The sequence below is a fragment of the Ictalurus punctatus genome, chromosome 8, assembly GCF_001660625.3.
Source record: "Ictalurus punctatus breed USDA103 chromosome 8, Coco_2.0, whole genome shotgun sequence".
Taxonomy (NCBI): Eukaryota; Metazoa; Chordata; class Actinopteri; order Siluriformes; family Ictaluridae; genus Ictalurus; species Ictalurus punctatus.
The window spans coordinates 17,326,417-17,352,470 of record NC_030423.2 but is presented as its reverse complement, the minus strand read 5'-3'; the positions used below and the strand labels follow the sequence as shown (position 1 = coordinate 17,352,470).

Here is a 26,054-nt window from a genome sequence, read left to right as displayed (position 1 = left end):
AACGGAGTGGGTGGGTCCTCATTGAACATCAGATGCTCGTATCTGATTAGATACGGGGTATGACTATTACGGTGAAAAGGAACTCCACTCCCCCCCCCCCCCCCCCCCCCCCCCGTCTGCTATTAGCTTAGTCTAGCAAAAAAAGTTGAATGATTTTAGTTATTTTCTTACATTTCACAAGTTGAAATGTGTTGCCTTTACTGTTGCCAAAGCTTTGAAGCCATTTCACGTTCTTATTTCCTTTTCACTGTGATAGTCATACCCCGTATCCAATCAGAAACGAGCACGTGACACTCGATAAGGACCTACATTTTCTGTTTTGAGTTAATGTTATGTTGTAGTTTTTTTTATACTTGCTGTTGTGTATTTAGTTTTCTTAAAGTGTTTTGAACTTTAGGGCCATCATTTATCTTTCACCTGGAAACTTTGATAGGCCTGTGTAAAAGGTTAAAGCTCCATAAATGGATTGTGATTAGTTTTTTAGAGTAAAGCTTACTCTAAAGGTAAACTATAAGTGTATTCCTCGGTAAAAGATACCAACTAAAGCTAAAAAAGGTGTACCATTAGGGTACCACGCCACAGTGGAGATCATGATAAAATGTCCCAGAAGACACCTGGAACATGTTCTGGTTAATCCATCATTGTAATATCATTTTAAATAAATGAGATGTCCTCGATTGAATTTGAGTGGCAGATTTAGTGTTTTAAGGTCCAGGCATAATCTCTGTCTGAAATACTGGCCCATAAGATCTTGGCTCTCTGGATTGAATTCTGGGCGATCTCTCACTTCTGTCACACAGTCTCCAGTGACATCCCAAGCCATCCGACCGATTCCTCCTGCACAGGCTAAAGTGGTCCAGACAGCCAGCCCTGCTAGCCCTGCTCTACAGGTACATGTTTTCTTCATCTGAACTTCCAACACTTCACTGTGTAATCTTTACTAATCCACCCAGCACTCAGTATGCCCCTGTCATTTTTACTTAATGGCAAACAAAATAAAGAGCTATATAAAGAACTGCAGTATCACAGAGCAGTCGAGATGGAGGTGAAGTACAGCATGATCCTGCATTTCCTTAGTAAGTTTCCATGTTGATTTGTTGTTCAATTTTTGATAGGTTCTTTCTCAGTTCAGTAATTACAAATGTCCTCATCCTTCCACTAAATATAGTCATTGCTGTTGCTATCGCTATCCTTCATGGTTGTTTTGCCACCTTTGTAGACACTGATCTGATTTGTGTCACTTCACCATGGTAATGGTAATAAAGGCAGCTTTATTTTTAGGTCAAGTAGATCATTGTGTTTCAACCATTTACAATGCACAGTACACAGATGAAATAACTTTTTTCCAAGACCCATGGTGCAACATACATGTGTGACATACTCAGTGCTAACAGGAAAACCAAAGTGTAATAAGAATAAATAAGCATGCAGGGGCGGGGTGAATGGGAAGCAGTTTGGGGACAGTAAGAGTCAAACATCTAACATACAATAAAAGACATTGACATCACACTAATCACTTCCTGCATGTGGACACTTCAGCAGGTTTGAAATTTTTTTAATATTTCCTAGGATCATGATATAAATATTATTGCACGTGGAAACCTTTATCCAATTATACAGTGTCAGTTTTCTAAGGGATGTTTTAGAGCATGCTGCAGTATTGTAATATAATGAGATATAAATGTAAATACTAATGCAATATAGGTCAAAATGTGATGTGTGTGTTGTTGTTGTCATGTTAGAAGAGCCCATTGGTGACGGCGAGCACTGCTCCAAAGCCCAGCGGCCCCACTGTGATCACGACCAGCGCTCGTATTCAGGCTCCAAACCAGACACTCCTGAAACCTTCACCCACCGTCACGGCACCCGCTGCACCCACCACGGGAATCACCAACCTCTCTCAGGTAGCCGTCATGAGCCGACCTCTCACCCTGACCTCTCTTGAGTAGTTCTTCAAGCTTCTCTCAGCTCCCGAACACATTTAACACGTTTCATTTCATTCCGAGTTTCATCTGGACCTAAAATGTCTGCTTTTGCCCAAACTGTGATTCTTAAGGTTCTCATACAATCTCTTGTGAAATAGCACAACAGCTTCCAGGGTCCTTTAGGATCAAACCTAACCATTAAAAAAAAAAAAAAAATATATATATATATATATATATATATATATATATATATATATATAATACACACTTATTTATTTTACATTTTTGTTGGACTGCTTCCACGTGATCAAATATAGTCATGGTCATTTTTCCGTTCCTTATTTCAGGAAATGCAAGAGAATGTGAAGAAATGCAAGAATTTCCTAGCAACGTTGATCAAACTGGCATCCCATAATTCCCCCTCTCCGGAAACTTCAAAGAACGTGAAGGCGCTCGTGCAGGACCTGCTGGTGAGTAGTATCGCTGGTTGTCAGTAGTGTTACACAGCATTGGAAATAGACAGATAGATCGATAGATCACTTTGTTCATCCCAGGGAGATTCAACTCTTACAGCAGCAAAGAGAGTTAGAAGTATATTGAATGAAACAAAGGGGGCCACGGTGGCTTAGAGGTTAGCATGTTTGCCTCGCACCGCCAGGGTTGGGGGTTCGCTTCCTGCCTGCATGCTTTGGGGGTTTCCTCCCTGAGTCCAACGACATGCATTGTAGACTGATTGGCATCTCTAAATTGTCCATAGTGTGTAAATGGATGTGTGTGTGTGAGATTGTGCCCTGTGATGGGTTGGCACCCCGTCCAGGGTGTCACCTGCCTTGTGCATTGGGATAATGGGATAATGATGACTAGTGCATCACAAACACACACTTGTCCTTGTTGTTTGTTATTTACAGGCAATGTCCTATAGTAGTAGTAGAAGTGTACTCTATCAAAGACAAAATCGTCTATCATTTGGAACTTGTGATGAGTTCTGTACTTTTTATCCACTTTTTTTTTTTTAAAGAAAAAGTCTCATTCACAGAAAAATAAGTTCACGATTTATCGTGTTGTATGTACAGTGATCTTCTTAAATGCTGTGTTTAATTCTGGACAGGATGCCAAAATTGAGCCTGAGGAGTTTACAAATCGTCTGCAGACGGAGCTGAAATCGTCTCCTCAGCCCTACCTCATCCCCTTTCTAAAGGTAGCATCCTTTACTGTCTCATCCTCCACAGAGCTGTGCCTTTTTAAAAACCTGGAACCCTGTATTCATGCCTCTTTACTCTCTGATAATTAGGGCTTGTACAGAAGATGGAGAGAACACTTTATTTTTGCTACTAAATAGCACTTGGTAGAAAAAGAAACCATATCATAGTTTTATAATTTCTCGTCTAATTGAGTTTTTCTTGTATGCACCTCTTCTGGAGCTGTTAATGGCCATTTCCTGTATTGCTGTTAATTTTAGCGCTGGGCATAAAGCATGTAGCATGTGCCTTATAGGTTACACTATTGTGGCTGCATGATTCATGATGATTGTGATGAACGTAAATTAGTCAGATTTAGAAAATGAAATTGAAAGTTGCAGGTTGTGGTTACAGCAAGGACAAACGCACAGAAAGTGCAATGCAAATTCAGAACAGAATCAAATTCAAAACACAATGCAAATGAACAGAATCACCGATTGTAATTTGTTCCAAATCTGTGAAATGGTGTTGCTGTAGATATTTTTGAAATATATTCTATAATAAATCACATATCACAGTGTTTCCTTCCTCTTCCCACATCGTGCTTACAGTTACAATGTCAAATACGGTCTCCTCCAAAACTATTGGAACGGCAAGGCCAGTTCCTGTGTTTTTGCCGTAGACTAAAGACATTTGGCTTTGAGATCAAAAGATGGATACAAGACGAGAGTTTAGGATTTCAGCTTTTATTTCCTGGTATTTACATAAACATAAAACATTTAGTATCAGACCATTTGATTTGTAGTTGAGCAAAATTATTGGAACAGATAAGTGTAGACGTAAATTAAAGTAACTGACAATTAACGTTTGGTTGCATATTCATTGCTTGCAATAACTGCATCAAGCCTGTAACTCAGTGACATTACCAAATTTTTGGTTTCTTCTTCCAGGATTTCACTGCAGCCGCTTTCATTTGTTGTTTGTTATGGGGGGTTCTCTCATCAGTTTCCTCTTCAGAAAGTGAAATGCTGCTCAGTAGGGTTAAGGTCTGGTGATTGGCCAGTCTGAAACCTTTCACTTTCCCCCCCGATAAAGTCCATTGTGTTGACAGTGTGTTTTGGATCATTGTCTTGCTGCATGATGAAGTTCCTCCCAATAAATTTGGATGTATTTCTCTGTAAATATTTAGGCAAAATGTTCCTGTAAACTTCTGAATTCGTTCTGAGTTACATCATCAATAAAGATTAGTGAGAAGTAATCCAGAAGTAGACATGCAAGCCCAAGCCATGACACTACCTCCACCATGTTTCACAGATGAGATTGTACTGTATGTTTTGAGCAGTTCCTTTCTTTCTCCACAATTTGGCTTTTCCGTCTTCCGTAGAGGTTAATCTTGGTTCAAGAACTTTTGTGGCTCATCTCTGTATTTCTTTGGGAATTCCAAACTTTTCAACACCCTCTGACAAATAGGACTGGAGAACTCACCAGTGCTATGGTTTCAAACATTCAAGCATTTAAAGGAATGATGTAAATTAGAAGCTAGCTAGTACTGCGTTAGATAACTAGTTAAATGTTTCAGCACTCTCAAGTTAGACACGTCCTGTTTTATATTCTGTTTACTATGTGTTTGGAAGACATTATACTCGAATAAAATGATAAAGTCGAGAGCAGGAAGTTCACTTGACTTCATAAAGTAATTGTTACAGCTCGAGTTGTTCGTGGAAGTGTTTTTTTTCTTTATTCCAGTCAGCTAGGCATACCATACGTTTTATGGAGACTGTAATTGAACATGTAAATGTACATTGCTCTTGTTTAGAGTTGCTACTTTGGTGTCGTTAAAAAAGCTAACCGTTTCATCTGTGTAGTGGCAAAGGGTATATGGGGTCTGTGAGTTGTTTACAACAGTGTTTCCTCTGTCTCGAATAATTATTATGCTGTAAGGCTCCTCACATCATCGAGCTGATCGCTTTATCAAAATTTCTTTTCCTCTTCACACGCGTACGCTTGGAGGAAGTTACAGTTGCACATAGGGATAGAAAAACAGACAGCGCTTACACAGTGACGCACATGGTTGCTGTAGCACACACTGATCCAAACCCGAGAGAGTTAAAATGAGTTTAATTTCACCTTCACCAATGCTATGATGATGTATGATGTATCATGTATGATGATGTATGTTGGTCTGGATTGTATTTTGCTCTGCATTGTGTTTTACAGAAGCTCTATGAACGCTGTAGTAGTAGTGAGTAAAAGCATTGTCTAATGTTTAAGTTTGACACGTGACTGTCTGTGTGTGTGTGTGTGTGTGTATACAGAAAAGCCTGCCTGCTCTGCGGATGACGCTGTTGAACTCGCAACAGTCTCTCACCCAGCTCGCTCAAACCTCCTCCAGCCCTCTGACTGTGAGTGCCATTAAGGCTCCGCCCCCACGCGCCCTCGCCACTACGGTGCCAGCTGTCCGCCCCACCGTCACGCAGGACCAAGCCACCCTGGTGGTACTGTCCATAAACTTTACCTATACAGATGTAACGTATGTCAGTAAACAATGCATCACAATTTTCACCTTTTTCTGTCTCCTGAAGGCTGTGAAGAGGACAGGGGCACAGACGGGGCCAGTTCGGATGCCCGTGGTGATCACGCAGTCGGTCCGGCCTCAAGGTGCATGGCTTTTTATTTATCATTTATTTATTTATTTATTTATTTATTTTTTATGGTGATGAGTGACCACATTCAGGAGATGACAGCATGTTGTAGTTAGTGGAAGGAATGCAGTGTGTAATTTGTGTGTTACAGGCGCTGTGGTGAGAGGACCAGTGGTACAGGTGAGAGGTCCAATGGGCATCACCATGCAGGCTTCAGCCAATCAGAAACAGAAGCTGAATGACCCAGGAGGTGGAACTTTCAGGTACTTGTGTTAAACACCTGGTGCGTGTGTGTGCACATGTATGTGTGTGTTACCTAGAAGTCAGTGTGTGTTGTGTGTTTATCTTAAGGTTTTTTTCACACAAAGCTGAAAAAAAGCTGGCCAGAGCACTTTTTGTGCTGATATTTAAAAAAAAAAAAAAAAAAAAAAAAAGTCTCTCGAGCAACATTGCACACTGTAACCATGACGACGCTTTTACCAGTCCTACCTACGTTCAGCAAATTAACATACCTAGCTTGCTATCTAGATTAGATTTGTTATCAGCAGTGTTGGGTAAGTTAATCAAAATAAAAGTAATCCACAACAGATGAATAATTACTACTTAAAAATTGTAATCGGATTACTAATTACTTTACTTCCACGTTACTTTCAAAACCGATCAAACCTACAAAAATACACTACACAGTGAAACTCATAGTTCTTTCAGTAATTTTAGTGCACGTCAATGTATGCCTTGATCAGAAAAAGTTGGATTTATAATTAAACTAGCCTTGGGTGTTGTCACTGTTTATAGGAGTACCAGACTGCTAAAATATAAAACTTTTCTAACTAGGCTAGTTTGGTGTCGCTAACCAAGAGGAGGCACAGCTAAGCTTTAGCTGCTAGTGCCGTGCACAGTACATTATCTTTCCTTCTGCTCTGCTCATATCATGTTCACGTAAACTGGAACTCATATACACATTTACACAGCTTGTTTTCCTGCTCAGCATCAGATGATGTTACTGTTTCAGTTTCAACCCCTTTACTGGTTAAAAATAAATCTGCGTATATCCATTTATCATCGCACTGACTGTGAGCGAGTGTTTGGCAGAATTGAGAGACTGCGAGCCAATAAGACACGAGTATTTCCACGTATTTTCCTGTAAACCCTGTCTGATTGGTCTCGACTCCGTTCACTGAAGATATAAAATTAAAATTACAGACTGTCTTCTTTTACTGACGCTCAGTTACGCACTGACAAACCGCTCCAAGTGGAGATTTATTCAGTGCTAAAGGAAAGATCTTCGGGGCAAAATGTGATTTATTTAAAAAATGGATTTTACTTAATATTATTTGCTTAACGATAAATGTGTAACGCAAGTAACGTCATTTTATTGACATCAGTAACTGTAATCAAATGACATACATTTAAAATGTAATGCGTTAGATCACTGCGTTATCAGAAAAGGTCATTAGATTACAGTAACCTGTTACACCTAACTCTGGTTATCAGTAATGAAGATTAAATAAAGAACGGTTTTTAACTCTGGGAGTGAGGAGGTTGTTTGTCTTCGCTGTACGTTTGAGGCAGAAAATGGAGAGGATTTGTGCTTGACTATCCAGAGACAGGCACAATGGGACGTACTGATGAATGTCCCAAAAATAGTCGAGTAATGTTACTTTTAGTTACAACCTAGGAATACTGGCAGTTATTTTTTTAATATTCCACATAAAATTGTAAATCTGGTTCTATTTGCTCTCTAACAAAAACCTCCATGTTTGTTTTTCCGGCTTGCCCCCAGAGCTGTAACCTATGGAAGCCCTAAGTGGCCATTCATTATTGTTGTTGTTGTTATTATTATTATTATTATTATTATTATTATTATAATGTCTTGTTTTCTCGTGATCTCGACATAACAAAATTGTTGTTTTTTCGTGATCTCAAGTTAATTTTTCTGCGTACTCAACATACCATGTCCAATAAAAGCTTAGTGCAGTGCCGCAGCATCATGGATGAACAAATACATTTTTACTTTGATCAGGGATTCACTCAATCTGAAATAGCTCCGTGTCCGTCAGTGACTTCAAACTTCCACATTAGTGATAGACACTTGAGAAGGGGACTCCCCTCCGTCTTAATGCAGAGGAAAAAGGCCATCTTTGCAGCAGGCGATTATTACGTTTGTGATGCCGATGGTGAAGATGCCAACGTGCATGCAACACCAGCCCCATTCACAAGGGGCAAGATTTTCTCGTGATAAAATGATGTGAGAAAACAGCTTTTTGCTATGTCGAGATCACAAGAAAACAAGAAAGGAGAAAAAAAAAAGAATTAGTCATGGCCGTTTAGGGCTTCTGTAGTAACCTGAACTGTCTGTGACACGGAGTCCTGAGAGCATAATTGGCTGTGCTTTCTTGGTGGTAGAAATGTCAATCACTGCGATACTAGCCAGTTGTGAGCCGAGTATGCGGAAGAGGGCAGATAGCGCTTTCCTCCAATTGTATTACGCTGCTCCACATGGTTGGCTCCATGTGTCTTTAAGGAAGCACATGTTTGCCTTCACCCTCCCTGGTTGGTAAATGAGGGGAATCCAAAAAAAGGTGAACATTGGCAACACTTTTTTTAAAAGTGGTTTGTTCTATCCTTCACCTGCTTTCTGTAGGATTATATGCAGAATGTGTAATAGCAGGTGAGAAGAAGGGGGAAAAACGGTAAGTGTGAAAGACTATGTGGTCTTCCATCCAAGCCGCGTCACTCCACTGTCTGTTTTTAATAATAATACACATTCCTCATAGGTACAGAAATGTCATTGGTGTATGAAGGAGCTTTAATTAATAACATTATGTTGACTCGACAGTGAACAGAGCATCTGTGTTTATTTTGGTGACCTATTTTGTCATGGTCTGCACTTATATAGCACTTTTTTAACTTTAGTGGTTCCAAAGCACTTTATCCTGTGTCTCATTCACCCATTCACACACACACTCACACACCAATGGTAGCAGAGCTGCCATGCAAGGCGCTAGCTTGCCATAGGGAGCAACTTGGGGTTCAGTGTCTTGCCCAAGGACACTTCGGCATGTGGAGTCACGTGGGTCAGGAATCGAACCACCAACCCTACGATTAGTGGACAACCCGCTCTACCACCTGAGTCCCATTTTGTCATCAGTTTACTGCACAACTATAACTTTTTCAAATTTTTAAAATTATATAATTATATTTAAGTGAATGTGTGATGTGAATGAATAGAGTTTAGGTTTCATTCACATGCACGTGTGATTAAAGGGGAAGTGTGTCTGTTTCAGGAGGCAATTAAAAAAAAAGATGATTAGAAGTGCTTTTGGTGTGAGTTAACCTATAGATTGTATACATTTCATAAATGTGAGATGCTATTCTTGTGAATAATTCAATGAACCAGAATTTATGATGTCTGTATATAGTCTGAGCAACCTGCATTAAGCACAATATTCATCTTAGTTCGATTTATCAGCTCATGCCTTTGAGTGTGAGAATTCACAAAGGAGACATTTATTATAAGTTATAGAAAGCAATACACGCAATACTTCCTGGCTATCATTGTAAAGATGAGGATCTCTCGTTAAAGGATGCCAAAGCTTTCTGCATGGATTTATGACATGTCTTTATAATGGTGGCCGCTAGGTGGCAGCACGTCTCTGAGTGTTTTTCATCAGTTTACTGTAGTGAAGTTTAGAGCTCAAACAGACTGACATTTTCATGGGTGAATAATTTTCAGGGATAATGAACATATTTTGATTAATTTGCATAACCAGATTGTGTCTGTGTAGACAGGAAATACTCCATTCATCCTGTTTTTCAGTAATTCCTATTTGTTTAAAATTCTTCATTCAGACTATAGCTTTATTTGCATTTAGTTGTGACTTCAGGCGATGTAAACGATCCCGTATATGATGTATTCCAGGGATGACGACGATATCAACGACGTGGCGTCCATGGCCGGTGTGAACCTGAATGAAGAGAATGCTCGTATATTAGCCACAGGCTCCGAGCTGGTGGGCACGCAGATCCGCTCCTGCAAGGACGAGGCATTCCTGCCAGCTAATCTGCTCCACAAGCGCATCCTCGAGATCGGTAGGGAACCCCAACACGTGCTCTCATTAATATGTACATTAATTTGAGCACTGTGCATGAATGTATACATGTATACATCATAATGGCTGATGCCTAGAGCTGCTGATACACAGTTGAAACAATAAGTCTGGATCACTGAGCATTGAGTGAATGAAAATCATTTATACTGAGCCTAAGGTAAAGCGTTATTTTACACAGCACATCTATCAGATCTCACACAAAAGTGCATCAAGAAAAAAAAGAAAACCTTACTGATGCCCATCCAGAGAATTAACACATCCAAAACAAGACTGCGCTTTACGGTATTTGCAGCAAGTCACTCCAGAGTCTGACACAAGGCCCAAAATTTTGAGCCACAATATTGCGTCTAAAATGCCATTTTATTTCCCAGTTTAGTTTTTATCCCGTTAGTTTTGCCGCAGCTCAGTGCTGTATTGTTGCCAGAGCTAAAGCTTTTGCTCCAGATCTTCTCTTAATCTGTGTCAGGTGTTAAAAATGGCTCGTCGTTTAACAATATTAGATGTAGAAATAGTATAGTTCACTTTAAAAGTTGTTGTTTTTCATTAGTTCTGCTTTGATAATGGTTGGATGACTACAAGGTGGTTATATTGTTGTTAACCTTTCCTTATACCACGACACTGTCAATTTCTTCATTCTAATTGGCCAGGAGTTACCGGAAAATTTTCTCTTAATAACAGTAGTTTTGGCTATAATTCAAATTGTAGGTTTATGTTAATGAGCTTGTCCTAGTACGATATGATAGGTTTCTATAGTAACAGCTAATTCACAGTAACTTGATTAGAAGATGCTCCAAATAATCTAAGACTTATAATAAATTATTAAAAAATAAAAAAAAATGTAGAAATCATTGATGGAATGAAGCTTTCTGTAAAGAGATGTTTACGTAACATCCATGGAAGGAGTCTCCAGTGTCAGTCAGAGGTAAAGCTGTTAATTAAAATTTTCTGGAAAGTCTTCAAGACAGAGGATGTTGCATTTTGCAGTTTCTCTCTCTGAAGTGCTTTTTCAAAATGTATTTATTTATTTTGTGCATTATTAACTTCAGGAGAGAATAACTCTGCTAGTGAGGGGATGGCTGGTTATAGCTGCTACAACATACATGATGGCAGGAACTACCTTGTTTTGCAGACGTTGCACAGCTTTAAATGTGTATTAATGGATAAGAATTATGATTATGTTGTTGAATAAATATCAAAAGTAATCGTTGGCGAAATGGAGGGTCATGTTGTTAATTGAGAAATACTCAACTTTGGGGTGTTAACAATAAAACTGCTTTGCATCGCACCACCTCACCGTTGATTATTTTCCTATAACAGTATGCCTCGAACTGTGTTATTGCTTATATAATCCCCCTGTACCAGCTGGACTAGCACGGCATCAGATGAGTGTGTTACTAGTACGTTGGTGCAAATAATATAGCACTTCTCACATGTATTAACTCAACAACATTGACGCATCACACTGTACAAGTTCTGACAGTCTACACAAACACTCAGTGCTCCCTATTCACCTGTGTTTAGCCTCGACTTAGTCCACTACATTTCTAGTGCACTTCTACTGGCCCCTTGCTTCCTCTCTGAATCTAATGAGTGCTCGGTGTAGTGAGGCTCAGGCATCCTCAGGCTGTGTATGAATTTTTATGGGCCTCCCTCTGATGCCTCTCTGTCAGTTTGTCATGTGTGCCGGACCAAGAGAGCGCCCCCGGCCGTCTTCCCGACAAGGTCGCCTCGAAAACGTGCAATACATGCTCTCAGCGAGTCAAGCAACGCTGGGAGAAGAAACGGATTAATGCGAATGAAAACACAAACAAAACACGACGTGTAGGCAGAATTACACATTCATACACGTGTTACCTGTTTGTCTAGAAAGCCTACAGTGATGTCAGAAATAAGTCTTCTTTAAGATGATGCAGTGAATTATAATTGTACGCTTATACTCACGTTTGTGAAAAATCCACCAGAAATACATTCTAATAGAGGATTATGCTAATAGAGGTGATATTTTTAAGCATAAAACATGTCCATATTATATATGTGCAAGCAGTAATGGAAAGGGCTACGTGATGTTTATGGGCCCAACTCTCAAGATTCTCCACAAGGGGGAGCTGTTACTCAAGTAGCTTTTAGGACTGGGCGATGCGCCAAAATGATATAAATATTCAAAACCTACCACAGTATGCAACAGGTATGGTGATATTTCATCAAACATATGCAAAGACACATGGAATTTTTTTTTATTTTTTTAATGTATATTTGGACAAGCAAACATTTTGATGATCTTTGAAACTGCCTATTAATGAAGGTGATGCACTCTATACAATGACATAAAATTTAAATTGTGTAGTAATTTTCACAATTCAAATGAACAGAAAACAGATTAGTCTGGAAAAGTAAGTACACCCCTACATTTATCACACCTTCAAATCCATAAAATTAGGATCAGGTGTTGAAGATCAGGTGCCGATGATTAGAACCTGCTTACGGAGTGCAGGTGGAACCTGTCTTATTTGTACCCCTCAAATATCTACTGTCTGGTGTTCACTTTGATATTGTCTCATATTGCCTATCAGTCTGGTAAGAGATTGAAAAAGATCTCCAGATTATTTGAAATACATCATACCACTGTAAGGAAAATCCTCTACAAATGGTGCAGATTTCAGACGATTGCCAATTTGACCAGGACTGGCCGTCCCAGCAAATTCAGCCCAAGAGCAGACTGTCTGATGCAAAAAGAATTCTCCAAGAACCCCAAAATTTCATCACGGGATCTGCTAGTAAGTCTTGCAACTGTTGGTGTTAAAGTGCATGCTTCTACATTCAGAAAGAGATTGAATCACAAATTTGACCTGCATGGGAGGCGTGCCAGGAAAAAGCCTTTGCAAGAACACAGTTTGCCAATGAGCATACAGGCAAAGACCAGGCCTTTATGAGTAATGTGCTCTGGACAGATGAATCAAAGATCGAGTTGTTTGGCCACAGTAACAGCAGATATGTTTGGCACAGATCAAAGACAGCTTTTCAGGAGAAGCACCTCATACCAACTGTGAAGCACGGTGGTGGTAATGTTATGGTTTGGGGTTGCTTCACTGCCTCAGGGACTGGACAGCTTGCATTCATTGATTCAACTATGAATTCTGCATCATATCAAATGGTGCTTGAAGATAACGTGAGGTTATCTGTCCGAAAGTTGAAGTTGAACCAAAATTGGACCTTTCAACAGGATAATGGTCCTAATCACACTAGAAAGTCCATCAGGGAATGACTCACAAAGGAGAAATGGAGGGTTATGGATTGGCCTAGTCAAAACCCGGATTTGAATCCCATTGGAATGTTGTGGGGGATCTGAAACGGGCAGTACATGCAAGAAAACCCTCAAACATCTTGCAACTGAAAGAATATTGCATAGAAGAGTGGTCAAAAATTCCAGCAAGCCGATATCAGAGACTGGTGGACGATTATGCAAAACACCTACAAGACGTTTTTTTCTGCTAAAGGGGGCATTAATACTTTCTGAGGCCAAGGGTGTATTTATTTTCCACATAAGAATATCACATCTATTGATATTTTTGTTGAGTAAAGTATCAACTTTATTAATAGGCACTGTTTCAAAGATGATCAAATGTTTGTCCAAACATGTCAAATAGTCAACAATTTCCATGCAGTGTACTTACTTTTTCACATGACTGTACATAGCACATGATTTACAAAAATAAAGCAAGGTATATTTTTTGTATTTGGTTTAAAGCTGATTTTAGTAGAAAGACAGTTACTAGTTTTTGTCATCTATTTATTTTTTTTTATGAAAATTGAGATGTAGAAGCAGTGTGATCATACCTGTGCTGCATTTGTCATCATCACAGTATTATATGTACACCAGTCAGCCATAACATTAAAACCACTCATTACAATAGGCCCTGTCAAGGGGTAGGATATTTTAGGCAGAAAGTGAGAAGTCAGTTCTTGAATTTGTTGTGTACCTGGGGAAGAGATGGCACTGGGGAAGAAGGCAAGCTGGTGGAGGAAGTGTGATGCTCTAGACAATGTTCTGCTGGGAAACATTGACTCCTGGCATTCATGTGGATGTTATTTTTGACATGTACCACCTACCTAAACATTGCTGCAGACCAAGTACACCTCTTCAATGCAAGGGTATTCCCTGATAGCAGTGGCCTTTTTCAGCAGGATAATGGTCCCTGCCACACTTTGAAAATGTTTGAGGAATGTGAGAGGTCAGAGTTGTTGAGTTGGCCTCCAAATTCCTCAGATCTCAATCCGTTCGAGCATCTGTGGGATGTACTGGACAAACAAGTCCACTTGATCTGATCCATGGAGGCCCCACCTTGCAACTTAAAGGACTCATAGGATCTGCTGTTAATGTCTTGGTGCCAGAATCCACAGCACACCTTCAGAGGTCTTGTGGAGTCCATGTCTCGACGGGTCCGAGCTGTTTTGGTGGCACAAGGGGGATCTACACAATATTAGGCATATGGTTTTAATGTGATGGCTGCTCAGTGTATGAGTTATAAGCATTTAGCCCATCTCTTGTAGTTACTGGGTGTGTCGCTCTTGAAAAACTAACATGAATCTGGCAGATCTGATGAATAAACTCTGGTTTGTAAAAGGCCTGAAACACAACCTTACGTGACTTAAGGCTAATACAGTCACAATACAACGGTCTTTACTGATATTGTTGTTGTTCACCTAGTCAGTGTAGTCTGATGGAAAGTGTTTAGTGAGCTGCATGCATGTGGTGTGCTGGTTCTGAATCACTCTTCTTACGAGTATAATGGACACCACTACAGTTTTCAGTCGAGACCTACAGAGATGAAGATGGGCAACAACAATGGGGGGAGAACCTAGATTGCATCAGTGCACTGTCTCCATTAGGGATGTCACGATACCAAAAATCTAGCAGTCGGTACTGATACCACCAAAAGTACACGATACTCGATACCAAAGTAGATACCACGGTGTGGTATAAAATTACAAAAATTTAATAAAATAAAAAACTCTTCTGGAGGACATCCTCCTCTGGCTGATACTGGCAAAGAGAGTGAGGGGGAGGGGGGTACTTTCAGGAGCTGATGCAGTTTTCATTTTATTCTAATAAATAATGATTCCTTCTACTACACATCTTGTCTACAAACTGACTTAGGTGTGTTTTGAGTGTAATGATGAACAGGTACATATCAGATACATATTCATGCATGGATTACTGTGATCATTTGTGGAATATATAAATATATAAACGTATAAACGTCACACAAACTACAAATGGCATTTGCTAATTTTCTGGCATTAAATGATGTTTTCGGAGCTTTACAGTCTGAACCACAAACTGGAACTATTTGATGACTGAATAGAAATGCTAGTTAATGGGGCTAGAATTTTTGGGACTGATTTTAAAGTCACTTCAAAAGTCACCCAACGGGATCACAGTCGCTTACAGGAGCATTAGGCAAGATTAGTCAAAATGAGTCAAGATTAGGTCTCTAAAGGTATGCTCACACTAGCGAGCGACAGAGCAGTCATTAGTTTTCTGTCTATGACCATGACCGTGTGACAAGCGACCGGCTAGAATGATTCCTCTGACCATTTGTATGGTGTGTGATATATAAAATATATAAAATATAAAAATGAATATCAAATGTGTTCGTTCATCTCCATCTCAGCTGGTCACGTGTGTGTGGCGTGAACAGAGTGAGAGTGTAGCAGAGCACTGGAGGCTTATTTTGTTGATAAGTCATATACTGGTTTCCCCCTGAAATCTTTAATGTCTAGTATTCCCTTTTCATCTGTGGGTTTCATCAGTTTCTCTCTCTCTCTCTCTCTCTCTCTCTCTCTCTCTCTCTCTCTCTCTCCCTCTCTCTCTCTCTCTCTCTCTGCAGCACGTGGGTTTGGTGTGAATGAGGTGATGTCGGACGTGGTGAGTTTGGTGTCCCATGCCACCGAGGCCAGGCTCCGTTCCACACTGGAGAACGTCTCTGCTCTCGCACGACACCGCACAGACCCCAGCAAGGTAGGAGCCAATCATAGTCCAGCAATCTATGGGCGTGTCCGAGTGGGACACATGGGCATGTTTATCAATTTTGATCCATTGATAAGTATGCATGTTTGAATAGCCATTATTCCCGTCATGATGATAACGTTATCGACTTATCGTACGATATCGTATCGGCCATTGTCTTGACATGCATGTTTGTTTACATTAAAATGACTGTCACCAACATTCACACTGCTTATGTCCTCTCGCTTGCTCTAGGGCTGTCAACTTAAAATTTGAACTTCAAATGCACATTGAATTTAAGATAAAAATGCACATTCGAATGCAAAAACTGGAACATTCTGTTAAAAAGACGGCACACTAGATAAGAACAATACATTAAGGATGTTTTTTTTGAAGAAGAAAAATCTAGAAAGAATAGTTCTAATATTTCAAATGATCCAGTCAATAACGTCGGGGATTGAGCCGCTTAAGCAGCGTGAGCTGAAGCTGAACAGTGACTGAACTGAAGCGCTTTACTAGCGGGTTAATTTACTCACCCAAATGCTTCTTATACACATATGAGATTAATCAGACATAACATACACAACATTAACCTAATATTACAACTTCCTAATGCGCAAAATGATGTGAATACACAAGTGAACTTGAACTTAAGTAAGTCATGTTGTGAATATGCTTTTTCCGTAACGACGCACTAAAACACAGACAACGAATTAACTAAAGCATAAAGATTTCAGAATATTGTATTACATAGTGTACACATTGTAATGTTATTATTACAGGAGAGCAGGTTTTCACAACAAGAGCAGTTTTCACATGTTTTTGTTGATGCATGTTTAAGTTAATATGTAAAATGTGTGAATATTTGGTTTAAGTTTTGCATTTTCTCGTCAACTAAAATGCCGTTGACTGATATTCCATGCCATTTTAGATGACAAAATAGATGACTAAATTTAAGGGATATTTTTGTCAGAAGACAAAAACAATTTTTTGACATTCCAATTCCAGTGTCTGAATATTCTTAAGAATTAAAAGTTCATTGCTTGTTGAAAGGGTGTACTTGCATGGTTATGCTATTATATTATCGTTATATCAGCAGCATAAAATGGTATAAATGACGATATCGTTTCGACTGGACAAGGAGCACTTTTGATTGGACCCTAAGTCGGTTGAAACCAATCTCAAATGTTACCCATGGTGTCCCCCGCCTCGTGCCCTGAGCTCCCTGGGATAGGCTCCAGGCTCCCCCGTGACCCTGTGTAGAATAAGTGGCACAGAAAGAGTTCCCATTTGAAAACTCTAAATGTTTAAACTTCAAGTGCTTCACAATAAAGCAACACACCTCGATGCTGTAACTGTAACACGACCTGCTACACTAAACACATTGGCCGAGTTGTCATCAAGCCGAAGGTAGAAAGGATTTTTACTGGGTGGATTTTTTACTTGGTGGATTACTCAGCATGCACACAATACAAACAAACTTTTCAGATTATATGGCAAATCTTCAAGACATTTCTGCACAATATATAGTATCTCACAAAAGGGAGTACACAACTCACATTTTTGTAAATATTTGTATTATATCTTTTCATGTTACAACACTGAAGAAATGACACTTTGCTACAATGAAAAGTAGTGAGTGTACAGCTTGTGTAACAGTGTAAATTTGTTTAAACAGCAAATTTACACTGTTACACAAGCTGTACACTCACTACTTTACATTGTAGCAAAGTGTCATTTCTTCAGTGCTGTCACATGAAAAGATATAATCAAATATTTACAAAAATGTGAGGGGTGTACTCACTTTTGTGAGATACTGTATATCATGTGTCATGAATACGTATCACGATGGGTAGGTCTGTGGAAAAATTTGCCAGCAAAACAGTACTATTGCATTTTAAATAAAAATCTGATGCTTTTATTTAATGTCTACAAAAATACAGTAAGTTTTGTTATTAATAAATATTTAACCAAAGCGATATCTGTAAAATGTTTAAAATTTTATAATTTTAAAGATTAAGTATTTTAAAGATTTAAATATCACAGCCATCTGCTTTCAATGAGTTTGTAATTTTATATAAAAAAAAAACTTTAAAAAAAAAAAAAAACGATAGAATGAAATATGTCAGTAGAATCATCCCTTGACACAACTTATCACAATATCCATATTATTTGGTCCTATCTTCCAGCCATTGTGACTACTAAACATCAGATGCTTATCGCTTCTAAACTTTCTACAGTAAACACTTTTCCCCCTTCATAATAGTGTCTATTTTAATGATCTCACCTGAAGTAGTGTTTCAAACATACTTATCTAGCTACTTAGGAAAAATAGGAAAATTATTTAAATTAGATTTTAGTTGTAGACAAGAAAAATACAAGAAAAATCGTTTCCCTTGGGTCTCTGTGTGTGTGTGTGTGTGTGTGTGTGTGTGTGTGTGTGTGTGAGAGTGAGACAAGTTGAGCATGTTTTGTAGTTAGTTTATAGTTTTGTAGTTGATGGAAAGGGAAGTGCCGAGAGGGTTGAGTCATTTACCTGCTATTCAAAAACAGGGCACACTTGAGCAGTGACAAGGAAACGTGCCCTGCCAGCAAGGCACAGCCACAACACGCACGCACGCATACACACTCACATACACACAGAATGAGCACGACTGATGAGAGGCAGAGAGAAGTGATGTTACTGCTGCTACCGGGCTACTGCCTCAGAAGTAAATGTGTGTGTGTATGTGTTCGTTCGTGCGCTGCCTGGCTTTGGTCCTTACACTGAATTTAAGTGGGAAGTGAGAACAGAGCCTTGGCAGCGAGCGTGTCAGGGGCTGCCTCCGAGACACTCTGCGAAACAAACAATTATCCCATTAACTCGGGGTGACCTAGTAACTTCTCCTCACTTCAGTCGCAGGAGAGCGAGGAATCAGCGAAAAGTTTGGAGCAGAAGTTAAGGCGTTAGATGAAAGTGTATGCCATGTGGAGGTGGAGTGTGTGCATGATGATAAGGAGCTCATTGCTGTGTGTTTTTTCCTGCTCCAGGATGAAGAGCACCACGAGCAGACATCGGATGTGAGGACGCAGCTGAAGTTCTTCGAGCAGCTGGAGAGGCTGGAGAAACAGCGCAAAGACGACGAGGAGAGAGAGATCCTGCTGAAAGTGGCCAAAGTAGGTTCTGCTTTTCTCACACGCGTCCAATCCGAGGTGGACATCAGACTTATTTTAGTCATTGTTATAAGGACAGCTTAATAAACCTTAGAGTGATTTCAAAGGATACTTCTGCATTTTTCAACCAGTCGGTCACATATTTTGTTGAATAAACTTTTAAATGCGTGCTTATCTAATGCAAATTCAAAACTGCAGCCGTTACACGCGAACAGTAAAAGGTCTTGCAATGAGAGAACTACTTCTCACATAGTTTCATACCACAGTGCTGTTGAATTCCTGATTCTGATTGGTCAAAAGGTCTCGATTCATTTTTCTACACCAGCAGCTCTGACCGAAGTCCTGACTGTAACTCAGATCGCAGCGCTAGATTGCTGTGCTTGTCCTAATGTTATCGTTTCTATGGTAACAACTTAAACAGGGGCTTAATAATAGATATGGTGAAGTTTTCTGCAAAGAGATTATTATTTATGATTTTTGAAGGAATCTCCAGCGTCAGCAAAGTTTGAAGCTCAAAATTGTCTTTATATGCTGAAGCATTACAGTTTCCCTCCACTTAAATTAAGGGGTCAAACCTGACTATGACCCCCATATGTGGTTCTTCCCCAATCCTTTGCCACAAAATTGTCTTTGTATGCTGTAGCATTACAGATTCCTTTCACTGGAACTTAGAGTCCCAAACATGTTTTAGCATGACAATGCCCCTGTGTGCAAATTGAGCTCCATGAAGACATGGTTTGCTAAAGTTGGAGTGGAAGAACTCGCATGTCCTGCTCAGAGCCCTGACCTCAACCCCACTGAACGCCTTTAGGATGAACTTGAACCCCCGACTGCACCCCAGGTCTCCTCACCCAACATCAGTCGCTGCCCTCACTAATGCTCTTGTAGCTGAACGAGCACAAATCCCCACAGCCATGCTCCAAATCCTAGTGGAAAGCCTTCCCAGAAGAGTGAAGGTTATTATAACAGCAAAGGAGGACTAAATCTGGAATGGGATGTCCAAAAAAGCACATATTAGTGTGATGATCAGGAGTCATGAACAGTGATGACATTCCACAACATTAAATATGACTATAAAAGGATTAAAAGTGCAACATAAGAGGATTCAACACTTTGGGATGTGCCGTTATTGGAAAATAATCCACTTCAGGATGATAACAGTAACTCCACTTTGCTTCGGGCCACATCACAGCACCCTGTCGTAGATTATTTTCCTTACACTCACTGTTGAATTCCTTATTTATCCAACTATCAAATGCTGAACCAATTCAGTAAAAAAGCATTCCAGTTATCCAGGGTTTTTTTTTCTTCTCAAAGTTTTAGAGATTCATTTACAAATACCTTTAGCTGAGCCACACACAGCTAACTGCAACTTTCCCAGCATGCATTTCAAATCAGCAAGCAGCTAGTTTTAAACCTCGCAGCATGCCTTCCTCCTCTCAAGTTTTGCTCCATAAACTAAGTCAGGGGGTGTTTGGGGATTCTCCACAGGAGAAGACGTGCGACATAAAAGCAATTAGTCGACTTAAACAGCAGTGACGATGAGGATGTGAGGATGGTGGTGTCCCAATCCTCAGCCTCCTTCGTTACATCCTCAGTGCTGTGTCCCTCTTCTAATTAAGCAGTCGACTAATTGAGCTGTCAGCCTGGAAATAATTGCTCTTGTGTTGTTGCACTTTACTGTTTGTTTGGGAGTTAAGCTGACCTATATACACAAAACCGACTTAATTATAGAAAGATTTCTTCTGAAGTCAAACTTCCTAACAGTTTGGTTGCTTCAGCTTCAGACCTAGAAGACTTAATTAGATGAGAAGACTTGAGTCTGAATGATAAATCTGTGTCTCTGGTTCTAACATTGTTTTCTACAGAGTCGCTCCAGGCAAGAAGACCCTGAGCAGGCTCGGCTAAAGCAGAAAGCTAAAGAGGTGAGGTATATACTGTATAGATATCTGTCTGTAAATCTAGCATGTGTGTCTGTGGTGGTCTGGGAAAACTCATTGGATGGTGCTGTGACTAAATTCTGCCAAAAAATTTTTGGGGGGGGGCAAACATTGGAAAACATTTTTAAATTTTGAGATATACAGTTGCAATCAAAATTATTCAACCCCCACTGCAAATCTGGTTTCTTGTAAAAATGTACAGACTTTCAGCTGTTTTCAGTGAACAAATCAAACAAAAGCAATTGAAATAGTTCAACACTACGAATGCTTCAAGTGGTTTCCCCAAATTCAACTGAAAATGCAACTTATAATGATTTCTCCAGTTTCAAAATTATTCAACCCCCTAAATAGAATCCCTCACAACAGCACAACATGCAAAACAGGTGTTGTCTCAAGCATGCAACTAATCAAGGGTTTCATTAGTTGCACCAGCTGTGCTTCAGCTGGAACACACAAGATACCGGAACTGGCTAGGGGCAGAAAATGTATGAAATACCTGGTCGGGGCAGAAAAGGGAAGCTATCAACGGCTGCAACCAGATTTCTGAGAAGGCAGGTTGTGGAAAAACCCTCGAGCGACTGCAGAAGACCTGCAGCAAGACTTGGTGGCAACAGGCACTGAGGTTTCAGTGAGCACAGTAAGGCACGTTCTAAATGCAGAAGGTTTCCATGCCAGGACGCCAAGGCGTACACCACTACTGATCCAAAAGCACAAAAGTCGACTCAAAATCATATAAATAAGCCACAGACTTTTTGGGATTCTGTTCTGTGGAGCGACAAAACAAAACTGGTACTTTTTGGCACGATGGATCAGTGGTAGGTCTGGAGGAAGAAGAATGAAGAAAGAACACTCTGTCCGCAGTCAAGCATGGTGGTGGCTCATTTTTTGAGATGCAACCTGGGCTTCCATAACACCTCAGCAGTGCCACAAGCTGATTGCCTCCATGCCATGCCGCATTCAGTAATTTCTGCAAAAGGATTCAAGCCCAGACCAAGTATTGAGTGCATAAATTAACATACTTTTCAGAAGGTTGACATTTCTGTATAATAAATTCTTCTTATAGTGTGTGTGTGTGTGTGTGTGTGTGTGTGTGTGTGTATATATATATATATATATATATATATATATATATGCATATGCATATGCATATGCATGTTATTGGCTGCAGTAGGACCCATTCCACCATTTACACACTCGTAAATAAATTAAAATTGAAATCTGATAATCTTATATGTAGATATTGGCAAGTAGCAGAACCCCATTCTTTTGTATATAGACGTTCACTGGTATGACTTCATCAAGCTGCTTTTATTCTTTCAGTCTTTTTCAGTCTTGTCTTTTTTTATTCTTCAGTGAACATAATTATGATGTTGTGAACATAATTTAAAAAAAAAAAAAAAACAGAAAAAAACAATGAGCATGAAATGAGCTGTCTGATAATTGACTGCGTGGTCTGCTGCCCACAGAAATTGTAGTGTCCTCAAACACATTTCTGCTAACTGATATTTTTAAACTCCATTTTCCTCCAAAATTTTGTCACTGCCAGTTCCTACCCACTAGATACCTACCCACTAGATACCTACCCACCTCTGTCCTATCACATGACCGCTGCCACATGTCTTTAAAATTGTCCTCTTCTGCACACGAGCTCATACATGGCTACGACTGGTCAGTGTCGCTCTGATTGACAGGGATGAGACGCACACCATCCCGCCAGCCCAGAGAACACGGCCAATTACTGACTTTTGGATTCACAGCCACAGATAGCTGTTGCATGACCAGGATTCAAACTCAGTCTTCTGATGATTGGACAAACGCTTTTATGAACCCTCAGTACTGATTGATATTAAACATTTTTTTTTAATGTATTTCAATGGATTGATCATTTTTAAATTGGCATGTTAAGTGTTTATTATCTGACTAGTTGTGGTAAAGGAGGTATTCTTTAAACCGCATTTTCGTAACCCTTAAGAGCCGAGCGAAGCAGTCATATTGTGCCTGAGTGGCTCTTTCTCGGGTGTACTGCTGGTTTCAGCACTCTGTCTTGTCTTCAACCTGAGGCCATGCTGTGATGGAGAAAGAGTCGAGCACTTCATGAAGCCTCCTTTGCTCTTTTTGTTCTTTGGTGGTGGGTTTTTTTTCTCCCTTCAGATCTGAACATAGCTAACTAGAATAATAAAACATTAAAGTGTACACAGAAGGATCTTCTTCATTTTTGCCTTGGGGCAGCATGCTGGTCCTTAGTTTTATCATGCACATTTCTTCTAGATGAGACCAGGGATTGTTAACGGACTGTGATCCTGATACAGACAAGTATTTTCCCTGGACTGACCTAAGCGCTTGAGAAAGTATTGTAGAAAAAAACAATAAATGTATAAATAAACTGGCCATAGTTCAGCAACTCTGGTTTTCATAACATGAACCATCTTGGCTTCTGTAGCAGATTCTCTGTTAGGGTTTATCCAGTCACGTGCAATTTATGTGAATTATTTTGCTAAATGCAGCTCATCAGACTAGAGACCTGCTACATGGCTGGAGACTTTATTTGTGTTTAATGGGAGTGTTTTTACAGATTTTTCATTTTACAAACCAGTCTTTAATGGCTGAACATTTGGAAAAAGTATTCAATTTCATCATTCAGTCATGTTAGTTGCTGATCCAGATCTTATCTAGACCCACAACATGCAGGGAAACTCCACTCTTTTCTCCACTTTAATCTTGAATATTCTCTAACATTGTAGTGAGAGAGAGTCCTCTGTACACACCCAAGATCATGAAAGCCTATTAACTGTCAACACAAATCCTGGAGAATAGTCTAATAAAAATGAGTCAGGATTTGGCCCAGTCAGAGTCTAGACCACATTCTAGTTGCTGTTCAGCAGTGGTCTCCAGTGGTCTTCAGTTATTTTTCACATCAAACATCAGAAAGGAGGAGAAATGTCATCGCAGTTACTTTGACTGTGGGACGGTTGGCCAGGTTTGAGTATTTCAGAAACTGCTGATTTTCAAGTGTCCAGTTTCAGTGAGTCTGTGCCTGTGCCCTGTACTCTTGCATTGGATTCCTGTTCTTGGCTGACAGGAGTGGAACCTGATGTGGTCTTCTCTTCCTGTAGCCCCTCTGCCTCAAGGTTCAATGTGTTGTACATCCTGAGATGCTTTTCTACTTACTGTGGTTGTAACGAGTGGTTATTTGAGTTACTGTAGTCTTCCTGTCATTTCAAATCAGTCTTGCCATTTTCCACTGAACTTTTCTAATGAACAAGATGTTTCTGCTGGCAGACCTGCTCTCACTTAACGTTTTTTTGCTTTTTTCCAAATGACTGCATGAATCCTAGGAGAGCAGCAGTTCCTGGATTACTCAAACCTGGCACCAACAGCCTTGCCAATGACCAAAGACACAGAGATCATGTTTTTTTCCCCATGCTGATATTTGATGTGAAAATTCATTGAAGCTCATGAAATCGTGCATTGCATTGCTGCCACGTGATTGGATAATTGCTGAATGCTGGTGAGTGGCTGTTGAGGGTAGCCTGGACATGAAATCTGCATGTCCAAGGCGTCCAGGCTTCTTATGTTTACCCCTGGTCTGAGGCTGGGTTGTACCGCTCAATATGAAATCACTGCTAAACCAACTCTAATCAATTTTCGGAGGCTGGTCCGTCTCTACTTTGGTGGCAGAAAATAGCGTATCCGTATTGCATGATGCTACCTTTGTGTAATGGTGGCTCATTTGGGAGTCACCTTGCTAATCAGAAAAAGACAGACAGCCCCTAAAGGCCCCTAAAGTGCCTTGAAGCAATCACTTCCCACGCTAATATCAGATGCATACCCAACAATCCCAGACCGGTGTCAGCATTGCCGTCGGACACGTCAGCTCTTCAGTCTTCATGTCCTTGACTTCAGTCAGCCACCCTAATTGAAGTGCTGCGTTCAGCGCTCTCCTGCACGTTTATTAAGCTCTCGCTCTGGGGCCAGTCATTGTGGAGAGCTGGACAGCAGATAAGGATCAATAAGGGTGGAGAGCAGTGCTGGCGGCATCGCTCTCTCCCTCCACTGACCTTTTGGAAATGATTAGAGATTACAAGTATTTCTCTCTGTCTGTGTCTGTCACTCTCTCTCTCTCTCGCCTTCTGTCTCTTCTCCTCCTCTCTCTATTTCGCCGTCCATTTTTGATGAACATTATCTTATTCTGAGTACTGAACGTTGGAGTTTTCCATTTCCATACGTTAAAATCTGATGAGCGCAGGCTGTAAATTGCGCTCTGTGATTGAGGTCGGTCATTAAAGTGAGACTCAGAGCAGGGGGAGTGCAGAGCTCTGGATTACAGATGGCGTAACTAGGTTCTCCTTTCACTCCTCATCAAATAAATGAATATGAAAGCAAAGCACCACTCTGGCTGCGGGCACTGAGGAGATCGGCTCTGACACCAAGCAGTCTCTCAGCTTCCAGAACCTTCTGTTTAGCGCTAATAGAGCCACCGCAGTGTTCGTGCGGCGAGACTTCTTACTCCGCCACCTCGGGCAGCATCATCCTCACCGTAGCCATTGGAGACGGCTCAGAGTTCAGTCACGCGGCCACCGACGTCTCGTACAATCTGCGTGCGTGTGCATGTGTTGACTGATTTCTTCAGGGCACCCATGCATGTGCATGCATTGTGCATGACTTCCCCTTAGATTAGCATAACCCCCGAGTTAATTAACTTGCAAACGTTGCCTTGAATTAGCTTTTTGTCAATTCCACCTCTGTGAGAGGAAGAAAGGGGCAAATATTTAGAGGAACGTTTGTAACTTAGTAGTGTAGGGGAAAATGTGCCAAAATAATTATGTGTAGAATTAATACTGGGCGATGTATATGACATAACGCTCAATGAAGTGTCTGAATATTAAAAACATAAACAATGTAAATAGTTTTGTTTAATAGTAGCTAAAAGCTATGAAGACATTAAACTCATGGCTTCAACATTCTTAGTTTTTGACTCCTTTAGGTTTTGTCAGGAGCATTGATTTACCTATGATTCCATTTTTAGCTGGATCTTCTTTCAAGGTGTATATACGGTATAAAGAATGATTGCGCACCTGCCAGCCAATCAGAAACTAA

At 40.2% G+C, this 26,054-nt stretch overlaps 1 protein-coding gene across 1 annotated transcript in view; it reads left to right on the top strand.

Annotated features, from left to right (window-relative positions):
* Positions 1-26,054, top strand: part of si:dkey-219c3.2 (transcription initiation factor TFIID subunit 4) — a 48,858-nt gene that overhangs the window by 2,523 nt on the left and 20,281 nt on the right. The window contains exons 3-13 of the mRNA XM_017474727.3: positions 801-890; positions 1,743-1,904; positions 2,273-2,395; positions 3,034-3,123; positions 5,419-5,598; positions 5,686-5,761; positions 5,897-6,008; positions 9,668-9,837; positions 15,746-15,876; positions 18,895-19,020; positions 20,886-20,942. Coding sequence (XP_017330216.1) covers positions 801-890; positions 1,743-1,904; positions 2,273-2,395; positions 3,034-3,123; positions 5,419-5,598; positions 5,686-5,761; positions 5,897-6,008; positions 9,668-9,837; positions 15,746-15,876; positions 18,895-19,020; positions 20,886-20,942 — 1,317 coding nt within the window. The remainder of the gene's footprint in view (positions 1-800; positions 891-1,742; positions 1,905-2,272; positions 2,396-3,033; positions 3,124-5,418; positions 5,599-5,685; positions 5,762-5,896; positions 6,009-9,667; positions 9,838-15,745; positions 15,877-18,894; positions 19,021-20,885; positions 20,943-26,054) is intronic.